This window comes from Haliotis rubra, unplaced genomic scaffold (genome assembly GCF_003918875.1).
Source record: "Haliotis rubra isolate DU_JTF1 unplaced genomic scaffold, ASM391887v1 Scf313, whole genome shotgun sequence".
Classification (NCBI taxonomy): Eukaryota; Metazoa; Mollusca; class Gastropoda; order Lepetellida; family Haliotidae; genus Haliotis; species Haliotis rubra.
In genome coordinates, this window is record NW_025766984.1 from 719,626 (window position 1) to 736,948 (window position 17,323).

At 40.5% G+C, this 17,323-nt stretch overlaps 1 protein-coding gene across 1 annotated transcript in view; it reads right to left on the bottom strand.

Annotated features, from left to right (window-relative positions):
• Positions 1-364: 364 nt before the first annotated feature.
• The window catches only part of LOC124283324 (serine/threonine-protein kinase 11-interacting protein-like), a 40,607-nt gene continuing 23,648 nt past the window's right edge, over positions 365-17,323 (bottom strand). Inside the window, 17 exon segments of the mRNA XM_046719359.1 lie at positions 365-1,036; positions 2,054-2,226; positions 2,790-2,951; positions 3,275-3,453; positions 5,391-5,491; positions 6,626-7,354; positions 7,356-7,665; positions 8,649-8,774; positions 8,776-8,808; positions 9,426-9,535; positions 10,061-10,132; positions 10,723-11,006; positions 11,503-11,917; positions 11,920-12,050; positions 13,084-13,354; positions 14,292-14,333; positions 14,709-14,798. Of these exon segments, the coding sequence (XP_046575315.1) occupies positions 827-1,036; positions 2,054-2,226; positions 2,790-2,951; positions 3,275-3,453; positions 5,391-5,491; positions 6,626-7,354; positions 7,356-7,665; positions 8,649-8,774; positions 8,776-8,808; positions 9,426-9,535; positions 10,061-10,132; positions 10,723-11,006; positions 11,503-11,917; positions 11,920-12,050; positions 13,084-13,354; positions 14,292-14,333; positions 14,709-14,798 (3,438 nt within the window). The 3' untranslated portion in view covers positions 365-826.

The following is a 17,323-nucleotide window of genomic DNA, read 5'->3' on the forward strand; positions in this document are numbered from 1 at the left end:
CAGCTCATGTATGAACAGTACCTTTAAACTGTATGGATTATTTTACAAAATCTAGTTCAGAACAGTTGACTGAAGTAAGGGACCGTTCATAATTTATGGCTAGGGTGGGTGATGATGATTTTTATGGAGAAGCATGTACAATGTGAATGACCCCCCCTAAAATTATGCACAAAGTAAGTGACCCCCCTGCTTGTCATGTACAAAGTCAATGACCCCCCTCCCTCTTTCCATATTTTTAAAGCATAATTTTTAAATATTTTTTTGTACAAAATTGCTGGCCCCCACAGAAACTTGTGTATAAAATTGATGACCCCCCAGAACAAAATGGGTGACCCCCTTTAAAATCATCACCTCCACCCCCATAAATTATGAACGGTCCCTAAATCGCTACATTTACACTAGTGAGTCTAAACTTTTGATGGGGAGTATAGTTGAGGGGGACCACATATGTCCCTGCTACGATTTATCATTTCTGAATGATTATCCTTTATAGGTTTTGTTCGGAATGGATAAACAACAACAGAGAATTAATTCCATCTGCTATCTGTAGAACACCTCTGAAATAATTACAGACAGTGTGTAACGGTACTAGTTCCAATAATATTGCAACATGGTTGAGGATAATTTAACACCTATCTGGGATTTTAAATCAACTTTGCTAAGATTTCCTTATCCACAATGCAAAAGACAACGCAGTGGTATTTTCTTTGAGAAAAGGATCGGGTTGTGCTTCTGATGTCAAAGACCCTCAGTCATGATTGAGTTGGCAGGTCAAAGAGTTAATTCTTCTTATCACGCCATGGTATGATTGTCTGACCACAACGCCTTAGTCCTCCTCGTTCTCAGAGTCTGTGAAAGGCACCATGGTGACATCCAGCTCCACACCAAACTCTTCCTCCCACGGCTGCCGGATTCCGTTCACTAATGACTGTACACCGTTTGTCGTTTCCATGGTGATCTGCCACTTGGTCTCCAGACCAGTGTGTTCATTGAAGAAGGAAAGCCTCATTTGTCTCTTGTCCATCTCAACTATTTCCTGGATTACAAATAATCAGCATGTCAATATGGAAACAGTCTCATTTCAGCGTTAGTGTTGCTCATCCCATATACATCTATGTGCACTTGAACTCACCAGCCCCAATGTTGTCCATTCACATTACAAGTATCTGGCTCATTAATCTAGTCTGTCCTGAAATCTATACAGGCATATAGCTAATCCTTGTACTACTGAATGATGTGAAGGACCACCAGATTCTTTCATATTACAATAGTCAATCTGTCACTTCATGATTCCATACAATGAACTCCAGTCCGGGATCAATCTCTGGACTAAACAACTCTGTGTCGTTACTGAAACACTACAGGTTGATATAAGCAGACAGAAGCAGGGTAATGCTAGAAATCCTCGGCAGAACCATGGTAACCTGGGCATAGTGAGGTCGTCAAAACTATACAGAAGATCAGGCACTCATCAACAACAGGCACTCATTTTAAACTTAGTGTCAGATATGTTTCTTTGGGAAGATTCTTCATGTCTCTTTTTTATGCTCTCTTTTTTCATTTCCTTTTTTAAAACTTGATTTGGGTCAAGCACATGTCTCCTAGAATTCTCTTAAGAATTAAAATCTGTTGTTATGTTGACTCCATTAGCAAAGACATGTTTGCAGATGACTAAGTAGGGTAACAGACTGTATGTTTGTTGTGCTATCTCCAAAAGTGACCATATATGGAACTGTAATTTTGTATAATTCTTTGAAACTGACTATCTTATGCTTGAAAAACAGCACTGCATTAACGGTGCTATAATCTATCTTGTTTGGAATTGTTGTACCTGCCCATTGTACTTTAACCAGTAGGTTGCTACTGCCCTTATAAAACATGGAGGATAAACTCTCTTGAAAGAGTAGGGAGAATTTAAAAGACAAAGCTCTCAATCTAAGGTGAGCTTATGAAGATTGTCAAACAAGCACATATTTCAAGGATATCGAAGTTGAGTATTTCTAAAGGAAATACAACGTCATTTATATCTGATTCTGAACCATCTGTTACATACCACAGTGGCAATGTTGTTGATGGGCTGTCTCTCCAGCACCGTGAAGTGTTTGGCCACGGAGTCTGCGGCTAGCGGCGCCTGGAGACGAGGCTGTGGCCACTGGTGACTCTCCTTCACCAGGCACACTGACCGGTTGCTCAACACAAAACTCACTGGATAGCTCGGATTGCGACCTTCAAGAATCAGAGAGTTTCTTGAGTAAAACACTTCACAAACAAATCAAGACATCAAGATTAATGTAACATATTATATATTGGGATTACACATTGTCAGTAAAGTTCAGATTCTGGTACTGTTGTTATGTTGATTCGAACCCACAACCTCAGAGTCTGGCATCTAATCACCAGCAGATAAAGTCCGCGGTCTAACCACAGGAACCCGTTATCGGCATGTAGGTTAAACATAGACCATAGATCTACACGCACGTCACATCTTGATGTCTTGATTTGTTTGTGAAGTGCGCGTAGATCTATGGTCTATGTTTAACCTACATGCCGATAACGGGTTCCTGTGGGTCTAACCCACATCTGTGTTCTTTAAACAGCAAAATCTTAACATGCAATGGGTGTAATGTATGAGGTATCTTGTTGCAGTTTCAGGTTGCATCAGTGCAATGCATGCTTTCAATAACCAGAAAGTATAATAACAGGATTATTTTGCAGGACCGACTTCCATATGATAGTACAACTGGACCATCGACCATGACAACACATGCAACTGATGGTGTCCTCCTCACCTCTCACCATGTACCCCATGAGGTACAGCTCAAGTGCCTCCTCCTCAGATTTCCGTGACAACACTTCCCTGAGAATGTCGGCCATTGTGGATTTGGCCGGTTTGAGCTGGAACTCAGCCTTGATCTTGTTGTGCATACTCAGTACATTCTTCTGCAGCAACTCTGCAAACAACACCATCCTTATCGGTTCTGTGTCACTGGTACAGGCATATACCATAGGTAAAAATATGCAAGTCTTGTAATAATTTGGATTTTATTCAGCCACATCATAGATTCAAGAATAAATACCAGTTCAAACTCACTTCTTAACATCTTTTCTAGAACATACATTCAAACTAAAATGTTACTGATATGTTTCAAGGATTTGCTTGTGACTGGTTCCTGCTACAAACTACAACATCACTAACATACGACCACAGACAAGAGTGCTCAGAATCAGTTTTAACAGTCAAACAACACCAGGTATGAATACAGGCAGTACCAACCTGACAGGAAGGTGACGAAGCTGTTACACTGGTCAGCATCCCTCATCATGAATGTATAGCAGGAACACTCAGTGTCGAACTCCATACGGAAACACTGACACCCCAGACCCATGTCCACGTACTGGAGCTCTGTGACGGGCTGGATGTCCACCGTGGTCAACCAGTCTGATACTGTCTCACTGCAATAAACAGCCGCTATATAATCAGCAACATCACATTATGATACTGTCTCAATGCAATAAACAACCACTATATAATCAGCAACATCACATAATGATATTGTCTCAATGCAATAAACAGCCGCTATATAATCAGCAACATCACATTATGATACTGTCTCAATGCAATTAACAACCACTATATAATAAGCAACATTACATTATGATACTGTCTCAATGCAATAAACAGCCGCTATATAATCAGCAACATCACATTATGATACTGTCTCAATGCAATTAACAACCACTATATAATCAGCAACATCACATGATGATACTGTCTCAATGCAATAAACAGCCGCTATATAATCAGCAACATCACATTAAGATACTGTCTCACTGCAATAAACAACCACTATATAATCAGCAACATCACATTATGATACTGTCTCAATGCAATAAACAACCACTATATAATCAGCAACATCACATGATGATACTGTCTCAATGCAATAAACAGCCGCTATATAATCAGCAACATCACATTATGATACTGTCTCCATGCAACAAGAGTCATCAGAAGGTGAGAAATTCCCCTGGCCCCCAAACATTTGAAGAACAAATTATCTGACAGTTACTTTAGTAAAACTTGATTTTTTTTTTAGACTAAGTCCTAATCGTTTCCATGGAAACCAATAGAATTAAAAAAGGCAAATATCTGCAAATAGCAAAAGGCACCACTTTGGGATCTGTCTCATATATCTGCCAAGTTATCTTGAAAGATACTGAACGGTTTATGAGTTGTGCTCTGGAAACGAAGTCCACCCCTCCTTTTTGAGACTAAGTCCGAATCATTTCTACGCAAACCGGGAAAAATAAAACTGCCAAAAATCTGCAAATAGCAAATGGCACCTCTTTGGGATCTGCCTCATATATCTTCCAAGTTTTGTTGAAAGATATTGAAAGGTTTTCAAGTTGTGCTCCGGGAACGAAGCCCACCTATCCTTTTTGGACTAAGTCACCATCGTTTCCATGGAAAATAAAAATGCAACAAGAAGACAAAGTCATCAATATCCCCCGCAATGGCAAAATACTCTCAATCATTATGTTTACGAGTTATGATTATGTCAAATATTTAGGTGTGTATATAGACAAATGGAAGGAGAGTATTGAAAGGTTTTTAAAGTTCTGCTCAGGAAAAGAGCACTACCTCCAATTTCAGTCTAAGTCAAACTTGTTGCCATGGAAACGCCAACAATATTTTATTCAGAATTCCAAAACTACCAAAAGGCACCAGTACACCACCAGATCTATCTATGTGCCAAGTTTGGTGAAGAAATAGTGAACGTTTTAGAGTTCTGCTCCGGAAAAGACAAAAGTGCACGGATGGACGGACACACGAACGGACGGAGTCCATTTTAATACCCCCTGCAAAACACGTTGTGGGGGATAAAAAATCTGCAAATAGCAAAAGCACCACTTTAAGTTCTGTTTATATGATATATATATATATATGGAAAAATATCGAACAGTTTTTGAGCTATGATCCGGAAACGAAATGATTACGGACAGACGGACCAGGCGTCGACTATATCCTCCCGCATTACATTCCACCTCTGGCAAAAGTTCAAATTCTAAATTTCAACCAAAACTAAATACCTAACTCTGATGCTCCCTCCCAGATGCTCTCTCATTTAGTCACGCACCCCTCCCTTGATCCTACACTAAATGGCCTGGTGGGCATGTATGCCAAATACACATTATGTCAGAAAGTACATAAAATCTCCAAAGTATCTTCATCAGCCTGGTGCAGTCTCGTTGCAATAAACAGCTGCTGATATTACAAACATGTAGCAAAACTAATTTGTTCCAATACTTCCTGAAGCAAATATTTAACCTAGTCTTCCAAAGTATGTTGGATGAACACAAAATGCCTGCCGATGACATGCATCACAAACCTGGATGTATCGGCTGCCACTTTAAACACATAAAACTTGGTTGCTGTCATCACCAGAATAGCTCTGAACTCCTCCTCCACCAGATATTGACAGGCATCACACTGAAAGTATACACAGCATGGGATATTGTTGTTATTATTATTATATGGGTATTTATATAGCGCTGTAGTCCATCCCACATGCATGCTCAAAGCACTTCTTTGTTTTTCCCTTGATCATTGGATGTTAATCTCAGCAACACATCATATTATCAATCTCAACTCCCTTGGAAACATACAACTCTTGCAGCCACTAGGTGCACCGAGTTAATGTGACTTTCCCATCCTTTCGAGGTACCCATTCACAGCTGGGTGGGCTGGAACACATAGTCACAGTACTTTGTCCAAATTTACTGCACGTTGCTGTACCCGCAACTAGGTGTTTGCACGTATTCATTTGGCCACCATCTGGTCATTTACCAACGGATTCATGGGTTCTTTAAAGTGTACAGGGTTGTGTACTGTACACTAGGGGTTGTGATAACACTGAATGAGTCTGCACACAAAGTTGACTACAAGGTTTTTACACTCGGTCATAGGTGGGCTTGATCCTGGCACCTCCACGCTCGCTGGATCAGTAGCCTGGCGCCTTAGACAGCTCGCCCACCATGCCCCTAAACCCTTACAATGAAAGGTACTGCATGATGGGCATCATACTGAAATACATACTGACATGAATCATTGACTGGTGCTACACTGCCATAGAATATGACATGAATTCTCAACAGGCAAAGAAATACACTCCTAAAGAGGATATACTGACAGACACACATATCACTGAAATATACACTGACATGACTGACTGACTGAATTTAGTTTTACGCCGCTTTTAGCAATATTCCAGCAACATCACGGCAGGGGACACCAGAAATGGGTTATTATTTTGCTGCCTTTGAATTTGTATTGCTACTCTACTTAGTACTGTAAATACTGTAATTCCTTTGTAGTGGTTTGTATTGACTTGTAAACTTACTTATTTCTTAAACACAACTGCTAATTATATCACACTGCTTTGTTGTTTGTTGTTCACATGGAGTTGTTACGGACTTATTTCCAGTTAACCTAGCAAGTAACTATCACACCAAAATATGAGAATACCTGTCCTCTACACCATCTGTACGGTCTGACCAGCTATAAAAATCAAAGCTGCACATTTTACTTATCTTTATGAGTATTCTACACATAATAAAGAACTACCTTCAATATACACTCGAATTCCTCGTTGTCATCAAACACGTTCATCATGAGGTGCAGCTTGAGGTGGTGGTCGACATGGGTAAAGGGATGTTCATACACTGCATGGGACCTCTCCCTTGTCTGAACCACCTCCACCACTTCCTCCACCAGCTCCACGTCTTGCCCCTCCGTCACGATCACATTGATGTCAGACGCACTATCACTCTTATCATGGAAGCTAGTCCGTTTGTCTTTCCCAATACTGGATGCAATGCCACTGTCATATATACTGGGTGTATCAGTTCCATCACTCCCTGGCACCACCTCACTCACTCTAGAGGGACTACTTTCACTCTTGGAGTCTTCCTTGGTGCCATCGAGTCCCGAGTTTTGATAAACACTCGACACCATGCTGCTACAAATACTGTTGGACAACGGCGATCCCATGGGTGTGATATCCTTATCGAAGCCAACATCAGTTTGTTCAGAAGGAATATGTAACTGTTTAGGTTCTGAGGCACTTCTGACCATCACCTCCTCCTTGAAAACATTCCCCTTCACCTCCTCCTTGAAAACATTTCCCCTCACTTCTTCCTTCTCGCTGACCTCTTCCACCAACACTTCCTGTATGCTCTTCTTATCCTCCACTGGTGTGAGTGCTGACAAAGTCTCACAACTTGACTCGGATATAACCGCTATACTGCCCTCGCTGGGGTTAGTCAATATTGTAATATCACTGTCCTGAGATGCGATAACGGGGATAAGACACTTTGTTCATTAAGCCGTGATCCATATCCGACCAGGACTGCCGTCTGAATGCTTTGTTCTCTATGGGAGTCGTCACCGATTCTATGTGAGATTCTAAACTACTGGATTTCGTCCTGGGTGTTTCAGTGTTTTCAACAAATGCGTTGCTCCTTGGTCTGGCTGCAGCATCCAGTTGCTGGTTATCGGAGTACAGATTTCGCCGCACATTCTGCACTTGCTCACCAACATTCGTTGATATCTGTGGTTTCCGAGGGGTAGATTTTGCCAAAGGACTAGGTACAAATCCTTGAGAGCTGAAAAAAGGTTACAATCTTAAAAAATAGCAAGATACAGATTGCAGTTTACTTATCTTATGATTTATTTCTTACTTAAGAAATACTGTACAAAGGTTGAATAAACCTTGAGACCACTATGACTAGGGGTAGACCAATATGTGAATTATCAAAGGAAGGTTGATCTTATTGATTCAAACATTTATGTAAGCATTGGTCATTTCATTTCATGGGTAGCAAATCCCCAGAGCCAAAGTTAATAACTATGGAATATTATTAAGAATTGTAAATTTCAGTAGATACATAAAACGTCTTTGCAGACTAATTAGCAAAGGGAGAGAACTCTTCAATGCAAAATTCCAATAAAATTGTTTATTCCACCCTTCCAACAAGATTTTAGCAAAGTTTTCAACTTGAAACTACAGTAGAACACGGATATAACGAACTCCAAGGGACCACGAAATTTAGTTCGCTATATCCGGTGTTCGTTATTCACATTTGACCGCCATCTTGGATTGTAGAGATGTAGAATCTACAGCCTGAATTATCTGAAGCTTGGTGTCAAAAGTGATGGCTTTACGTTTGCCTGCCATAGTGACGAGAGTGCACTGAAGACCTGTATACCAGTCAAGCTTTTAAACACGACATGTTTGTTTTGATAAACACGCTAATGACCATCGAACAATGTTGAGTCGCCGCCAACAAGGTTGATGTATACCGCTAAGTGGCTGAGCTGACACTGAGTGAGTTCGCTAATCACGTCGTTAGTTGGGCTTGGGGGTAGTAAATCAGTTCGCTATAGCCGTTAATTCGCTACTCACGAGTGCGTTATTCGCGTATAATTTTAATGATATTATAAAGGACTGTTGACGGGACTTTTAAATTTGTTCGCTATATCCGTTTGTACGCTATATCCGTGTTCGCTATAACCTTGTTCTACTGTATTTAGTTCAAAAGAAATATGTCCAGCAGGTCATTGATAAAATATTGTGTCAAGTTCTTACTCTGAGCGCTGCCCCCGGCCTGGACTGAGGTAGCTGCCACTGGAACTGGAGTAGGACCCCACAGGAGTGGACAGCGCTGAGGATGGCTGGGAGTCCACCGTCTTCTCCACTTGGATCACATGGTCACTCCCACACTTGGGGCACTGGTACATCACACTCACTGGAGGACACAATCATTACATGTGGAACTAATATTAATCAAATACGTGTGGCATGCAAATTGGTTGGCTGGTTGGTTTGTAGCAATATTCCAGCTATATGGCAGTGGTCTGTAAATAATTGAGTCTGAACCAGACAATCCAGTGATCAACATCATGAGCATCGATCCATGCAATTGGGATAAGATGACGTGTCAACCAAGTCAGTGAGAATGAAAAACGTTAGTCACTGTTTACAATAAGCATGGGTTACTGAAGACCAATTGTAAACCGGATCTTCATGGGTAGCATTAACATTGGGAAAAATGTTGCAATGTTAATTAACTTACTTTCACACAACACTGATTACTATACGACTGAGTATATTACATGGCTGTCGATAAGTCCAGTCAAATCACACAGGAGACATGAAACGTCACTGTTCTCCTCAATGCCCTTCTTTGAGTGGCAGTTTAGAAGTTGGGAGGTACAATAATACACAAACTTTATGGATAACAACTTCTTTTATTGCCAGTTTTCATAGTACCCTTTCTGTGAAAATAAGTCCAAATACATAACTGACATTAAGGAGGGGTATTAAAACCAATAGACACTGTCACTGAGAATAATTTTTTCTTACCCTGGCTCAGGAAAGCAAGACCTTGCTGGATCCCACTCTAGGCAAGGACGCTTTGGTTGGACAGAGGTTTCCTTTTTCACCACTGAAGTTGTGCTGCAACATTTCAGGCACTTCAAAACCACAAGTATTCGGTGCAAGCCGTAAGTTAAAGGGCCAGGACGTCGAAAGTTCTTGATGATTTACATAATATGTACAGCACATTTAAAGGCTTGTATTAGGCCAATCTGTTCTTATTTCAGAATAGGCGCATTTATTTACCAACAACAGAAAAGTTTTGTCTCAAGCAACGCTTGTGCAGCAGTCACTGGTCACATGGGAGCAGAGCTGATAAAACTGGAGAATATTGGCTTTTGTTTACAAACTACCATATGCTTCATAATGTTTGACTTTGTGACCTTGTACCAAATGTTCCATACGTTCTTTAATTAGGAAAATATCATAAGCATATGTTTAAGAATATTCATTTCCTTTCATCTAAGATCTCTTAGCATTTCTTGATAAGGTTATTGTTACAAAATGTGCAGTTAATTTATTCAACATTCAACATATTCAATTTTCATTTGACGTTGGTGATGAAAATGTTTCAAACCAACACCACTTTTACTTCCAGAATGAAATCCTCCATGAACACTTACCTGATAGACAAACTTTGGCAGTGATTTAAGTTCCCTCTCATACAAGAATGGTTGAAGAAAATCACACATTTTCTGAAAACAATAAAGCCTTAGTCATGAAAGCAGTGAGTGAGAATTGTTTTACTAGGCTGATAGCCAGATTCCAGCATTCATTGTGGGACACCAGAAATGGGCTTCAAACATTGCATCTACTTAGTGAATCAAAGGCCGAAGGAGTTAACCACTGGGATACCCCACACTAGTTTTAAAATGCTGACTTCAATTCCACACTATGCTGTGAAAAACATTTTGATAAGATCTAATTATAATGGGATTGAAGCAGTAGTTTACTCAAATATTTTATTATGTTCACATTTAGTTGAACAACAAATTTAATCTTGCTAAATAGAGCTTCATCATTCATGTTCATAGGGTTAAATCATATAGATGATAAGACAAAACTATTTACCCTAAATATTTCATGAAAAAGTCACAATGACAACAATGCCACCAGACCAAGGATTGACAGAAAAATCAGTGACTGAAGCCAACAAATGGCAGATCCTTGTGTTACTAAGGGAGACAACCTAACACTGCACTATGAGGAACCTCAGCCCTATTGTCTCTTCTCAACAGTCATGATAACTTATATTATGCATCAAGTTCATTATAACAGTATTCACCTGTGCACTTTCTTCATTTTCCATGACATAAACTCTCTCGCGTCTGTCTTTCCTCACATAATCGAACGTCAGCTGCAGATGAGGCATCAAAATGTTTCCCATCACATCCTCATGGTCTACACGATCTTCTGACTGATCCAGCGACAGCAGTGATTTCAAGTCAAGTCTTTCTGTTATCGCTCCATTTAAATTCTTTTCCAGGATGTATCGCTGGTTCAAAGTTACTAGCATCTGCTCAAAGCTCTTCTGCTTCAGAAACACAATAAATGGTTCACTTTCCTCCCCTGAAATGTGTGCCAGAAATCATTGTTAGCATGAGGGTCTGACTAGTTGATCTAACAACACAGATAGTGAGCGAGTGAGTGAGTTTAGTGTTCAAGCTTTTTAGCGATATCACTATCACTGCGAAGGACACCAGAAATGGGGTTTGCACATAGCACCCACGTGGTAAATGGAACCCAGGTCTTCAGCATGACGACCAAACGCTTTAATCATTAGGCTACCCCACTACCCCCAACAACACCGATAAGCAGTCATCTCATGTTTTGTAAGGCCAAACATTTAAATACATCTCAGCAGCATGAATTTGTCTGAGAAACAAATTCTGGGGGTTTAGTGGATACCGTACATGAAAGAAGTGGTCATGCATGTTACTTTGACAACATCACTACTCTGCAATTCAACTGAAAGTACATAAATCAGCTGCTTTAACCAATTCAATAAAATTTCACCCTGGACTGAAAATCCAACAAACAGAAGCAGTGACATGGAAGACATTACCATAGGATTCGATTTCTTCATCTTCACTCCTCGTCCACTCAAACCCTGAACTCTCCTGTCTAACTGTTGCAACCATCTCACTGTTGTTCAAACCAGACCCCCTTGAATGGTCGCCTCCATGTCGATTCTGTTTCTCCATCTCTGAGTTCTCGTCCGGTGGGGAGCGAGACAAGCTGACTGACTGTGTTGGTTCATTCAGGTACAGATCATCTGCAGTGGGGACACTCTCAGACAGGCCATTGCTCACCACAGCTGGCTGACTCGTGGTTGTGGCTGTAACCATGGCTGTAACCATGGAGTCCTTGCTAGTGTCCTTACTAGAGCTCGTGGTGGGGTCTTTGCTAGATTTCTTGCTGGTGTTGTTGTTGACGACCCTGCTGGTGGTGTCTGAGTCACTTGCTGCACTGTTGGAGGCATCACTGCGGCCTGTGTCACTGAAGTGGGGGCCCATGGCCTGGAGCCAGTTGGGGCCGTAGTGGTCACGCAGCATCTCAACGGCGTCTGCCGCGTGTTTACATGGTCTGCAAAGTAGCCTCCCTTGGTTGAACCTGTATACAAACAATATGTACTTGTGTCCATAGATGGCAATGATTTCATGTCTGTTGAGAATGTTCATCATGTATACAGATTTATATTACTTCTTTACACCATTTGTGTGAATAATGCAACTCCAGCCATCTTAATACAAGAGATGGGATACAAAACTGAATGATCTTTAAAACATATCTCAAATTTGTTCACTGAAGTCCCAGTTTTGGATCACGTCATTCAAACAATGCACCTGTTAAAATCAAGCAAAAACTGGCAGAAACTTATTTCCTGCAGACAACAGGTAGAGTGAGATGGTGTGACAACTTAGGTTGTATACTCTCCAGGAAGTAGAGAACAAACATCTCAAGTCCTCTGAAATCTACAACTACCACTACTTCTACTACTACTACTACTACAATTATGACTAATACTTCGACTATGACTACCACTACTACTACTACAACTACTATTACTACTACGATGACGACAACTACTACTACTATGACGACTACTACTACTACAAATACTATTACTACTACGATGATGACTACAACGACAACTAGTACTATTACTACTACTACGACTACTATTACTACTACGATGATGACTACGACAACTAGTACTACTACAACTATGACTACAACTACGACTACTACTACTACGACTACTATTACTACTACGATGATGACTCTGACAACTAGTACTACTACTACTACGACTACTATTACTACTACGATGATGACTACAACGACAACTAGTACAACTAATACTATGACTACAACTACGACTACGACTACAACTACGACTACAACTACGACACTACAACTACGACTACAACTATGACTACTGATTATTTAAAAGACAATGATAATAACAACAATCCCAGTGTCTAGACTGAAATATAACAGCGCCTCCAGAACACACACACACGGCCAACATGAAGTCAAATTAACACCAGTAATTATGACGTCTTCAAAATATGAATAAACGTTGTGACTATTCATTGACATCATTATGATACAGCACAGCCATTGTCTGGACTAAACCTACTGTAAGATCCCTCCAGAGATGAAACCTCAGTAGCAGATGAATCCATGTCCGCTATCTCTCTTGCCCGTTTATTGCGTCTCTTTCCCTTCTTCTTTGGACCTACAGAAACTGAGGTAGCGATACCATCTGACTCGTTGATACTGAACTCTCCGGAGTCTGTATAGTCGCGGAAATGACTTCCTTGGGTTATCACATTGTGAGCAAGAGAGGATGGTCGACGAGAGGATGGTTGGCGAGAGGAACTCACAAACTGCATCCGTTGTCGTGCAGCCTGTGGAAGGAAAATGACACATGTAGAGTATGTGATGAGTGCAGACAATCACTACAGTCTACAGTACTAAAGGCAGTGTATGAAATAAGGCCCGTCCCACCGCCCGAGATGGGCTAGATTTCTGACGGACGGTCAAAATTTACAGCAAGCCAGCCCGATGGTCTGGTAATTTTTTTTAGATGTCCCATACATCTGAGTAAATTCACCAAATACTATGGTGTCTGGTCTGGTTAAATTCCTTTGGGGCTGGTAACATTTTTAGGCTACCAGCCCTGGTTTCTGGCTGGGTTTTTGGCTTATTTCATACACTGCTAAAGGACACAGTCTTCTTCAGACAAGAATCTGCTGAGCAATCCAGTGGCTTACAATACTTAAAGGAACATTCAAAACTGTCAAGGCACAATGAAACAATATAAGTAAACACTGTAACCCCAAGACGCTTAGGAACTGTTCATAATTTATGACCAGGAGGGGTGGGGTGGGGTGTGAAAGATGATGTTATGGGGGTCCACCATTTTTGTTCTGGGGAGGTGGGGGGAGGACAAAAAGGTGGTTCCTAAATTATGCACATGGCATGCAGGTGGGTGTCACTTTGTACATAAATTATGGGGGTGGGTGTGTGTGAGAAATGTGCCTGTACATGCTTTTCCATAAAGATCATCACCCCCCCTAGCCATAAATTATGTACAGTCAACTCTTATAATGAGCATTGATTCGTGACGATCTGTATTGACTTGGAAATCCCTTCAAGCAAATACATTCAAATCAAATAGCAAATTAAAGATGAACTGTGATCAGAATTAATGTCTTTGCTCTTAGACAAGGTAAACCCATGTCTGCACCAAGGTATTCCAGGCCTGTTGTGGACATCGTCCATAGGATTCAGGTGACGTAAAACTCTGACAATGTGCTCCTCATCATCACTGAGCATACTTACAGAAATTTCAGATGCTGACAACTTCTTTCCATCCAGTTCAAACTGAAAAATATATCAATAATTCTCTTTGATGGCTTTATTTCAAAATGCTAAATCACTTTTATTTCAGGAATCACATTGTACATTGTTAATTTTCATCAGCTGGTATAACCATTTCAACCCACTCAGTGCTGAAGGTTGTTGACCTGCAAATACCTTAGACATTAGCACCTTTAGATGGGATACTTGCTATAAGGTTGACAGCCATACACCACGTGACAAGTTGCTATTATCACACATCATCTAGAACATTAACAAGACAATAACTTACAAGCTATCAGAAATAACAGGTGACCTCCCATATCACATGGAATGCCAAGGTTACATTCATTGTGTACAATGTGAGAGACAATATCCTGTCGTCAATGTGTGCCTCACCTGTGTGGTGAGAACCTGCCGTGACAGGCAGCCTGTGGTGAGGACTCGGTGTTCCCTGTGGTAGGCAATGGGATTACCGACAGTGTTCAGCTGAAACAAGAGATTGTTCAAGTAACATGCATATACTGCTTGACATTTTTGTTGTTAAAAAAGAGTCAAGCCTGACATACTAGTATCAGTCAGGACACACATTGTGACTACCTGATACTTATTTGTTTGTAGTTTGCTAACACTGCCCAAATATTCCAGCTGTTTGACAGTGGCCTTCAAACAAAGCAGTATGGACCTGACGATGCAGTGATTTATATTGTGAACAACAACCCATGTGGTTGGGGTATGATGACAGGCTATTAACGAGGTCATCGAGTCCATTAGGTCTCACCCAGAATCCCACCTGGGTCTAAACACTGTTAGTCATCTCATACACATTGACACACACTCAGTCAGATCACAAACTGGGCAACTGAATCAGTTCATGCTGTGGGGACCTGTTCTGCTCAGTATTTGGATTAAAACATCACAGACCCATCATTTCAGGACTACATATTAACAAAAGTCCATAACAATTCAGCGAAGACAGGGCTCAATTAAGAAAAACGAAACTGCTTGTGCCCAGTGCAACCTTAGGTATTAACCTTCTTGTACCAGATAAAAACAGGTTGCACTTGCTGTTCAATATAATGTTATACATAATGCTTGAATTTTGGTATTGATGATTTAGAACATCATTATGTAATTTTCTGAATAAAATTGATATTTTATACTTATCCTGACTCATGCTCTTTTGCTTGTCTTCTTCTTCTTGCGAACATATTGGAACACTTGTATCTCCCTAATTGAAGCTCCCTTCAATGTAAAATCACTAATTAGTACTCACCAAGAGTTGCCTCCCTCTTCCAAATGCGTGGGAAAGGAGGCGCCACCTCTTCCCTCATGCTTCACTCTCTCCTGTTTTAGCGAGCCCAACACTTGAATTTACAGGGAAATCCAAAGTGTTATGTGGGGAGGATGGGAGGGCTTACCTCATGAGTCAGGGTAAGTATAAAATATCAATTTTATTCAGAAAATTACATATTTTTCCTTATCCTGACTCATGCTCTTTTGCTTGTAGAATCCTACGGAAACGGAGGTGGGAAAACAGAATACTTTGGATTTAAATAATTAGTGATTTATATATATATGTAATAACCCCCTACGGGAACTTCATAATGGCACTGAATTAGGATAATTCCTGCTACTATAAAAACATAAGTTCTACCAGCTGCCATAGATGGGGGTACTACAATAATTAGGGCTCCTTGCCACAAGGCAGGAGACCTATTGGAATCGTTAATGTTTTTATTATTTTTTATTCCGCCATATTTTGTACCAGTCCTACAAAAAGCACCGCTGGACAGAATCGCTTGAAAAAAATCACCATTGTGCCGACAGTGCTGAAGTTGTTTCTGCAAAAATCTCAAGGCTCTAGGCCCAATAGCAAAGGGGAGATAATTCAAAATTAATTCAAAATTTTCAATTTCCAAAGCAATAATCTCCGAAACTACAAGTCCGATGACTACCAAATTTCTGGAGCAGGTCTGGAATACGATTACCTTCAATTTCAACTGCAGGATCCATGGGGCTACGGGGCACAGTTTGGCCGCCATACTGGATTTAAGGAAATTTCACGTTTTTGACGGTAGGCATTTCTGCAATCCATAACTCTGAATGTATGATGTCAAGAACTTTGCACATTTGCACATATAGAGTATGTACCCTCAAATATGAACATCCTCGAGCTACGCTATGATATCTAGGTTAGTTACGGATATCTAGATTTTTGGTTTTGTTGTTTATTTTTTACTAAACTGTATCTTTAAAGAATCGCAGCGTCATTACTATTTCAACTATGCAGCTAGAATCTGGCAGCATGCAATAACTTGATGCGCTGAACAGTTTTGTTTTTGGTGCATGTCAAAATGTGAATCGTTTGGCGGCCATATTGATTTCGCCAATTCTGGTGACACTACTCTAGAAACAGCTTAGCTGTCTTCGATTCTGCACATAAAAGACATGAAAATTGGTACAATGCATAAGCGTACATAATGTTTAACATTTTGTGTTCTTAGATGCTTATCAAAACGGCGTCGTTTATTGCCATATTGGATTGAATCTTACACACATGGATTTACAAAACAATCACAGCGTCATTACTATTTCACCTACGCACGCTAGAATCTGGCAGCATGCAGTAACTTCATGTGCTGAACATTTTCTGTTCTTTGGTGCATGTCAAAGTCCACTGCAAGCGCTACGGCGTGCTCAACATTATCCGTGTGGTGAATACAACGTATGGGAGGTAAAAGGAAAAATACTGTTTGAGACGAGCCCCAAATGAAAGAAAAAGAGTGCCAAGCAAACTGACCGAAAACTCGAGGCACACCACTCCAGAAATCACTAAAACAGAGTATTAACATCGTACCAGTCATCATAAATGATACTTACACTCAAAACCCCAAAGTTTGGACAGATTTAATAAAATAGGGACTTCTTTTTATCACCGACGGCCCAGGGATACATTGCCGAATGTGTCATAAGTTTCATCGACATTTACAGCAAGGCAGATTACCCGTGCA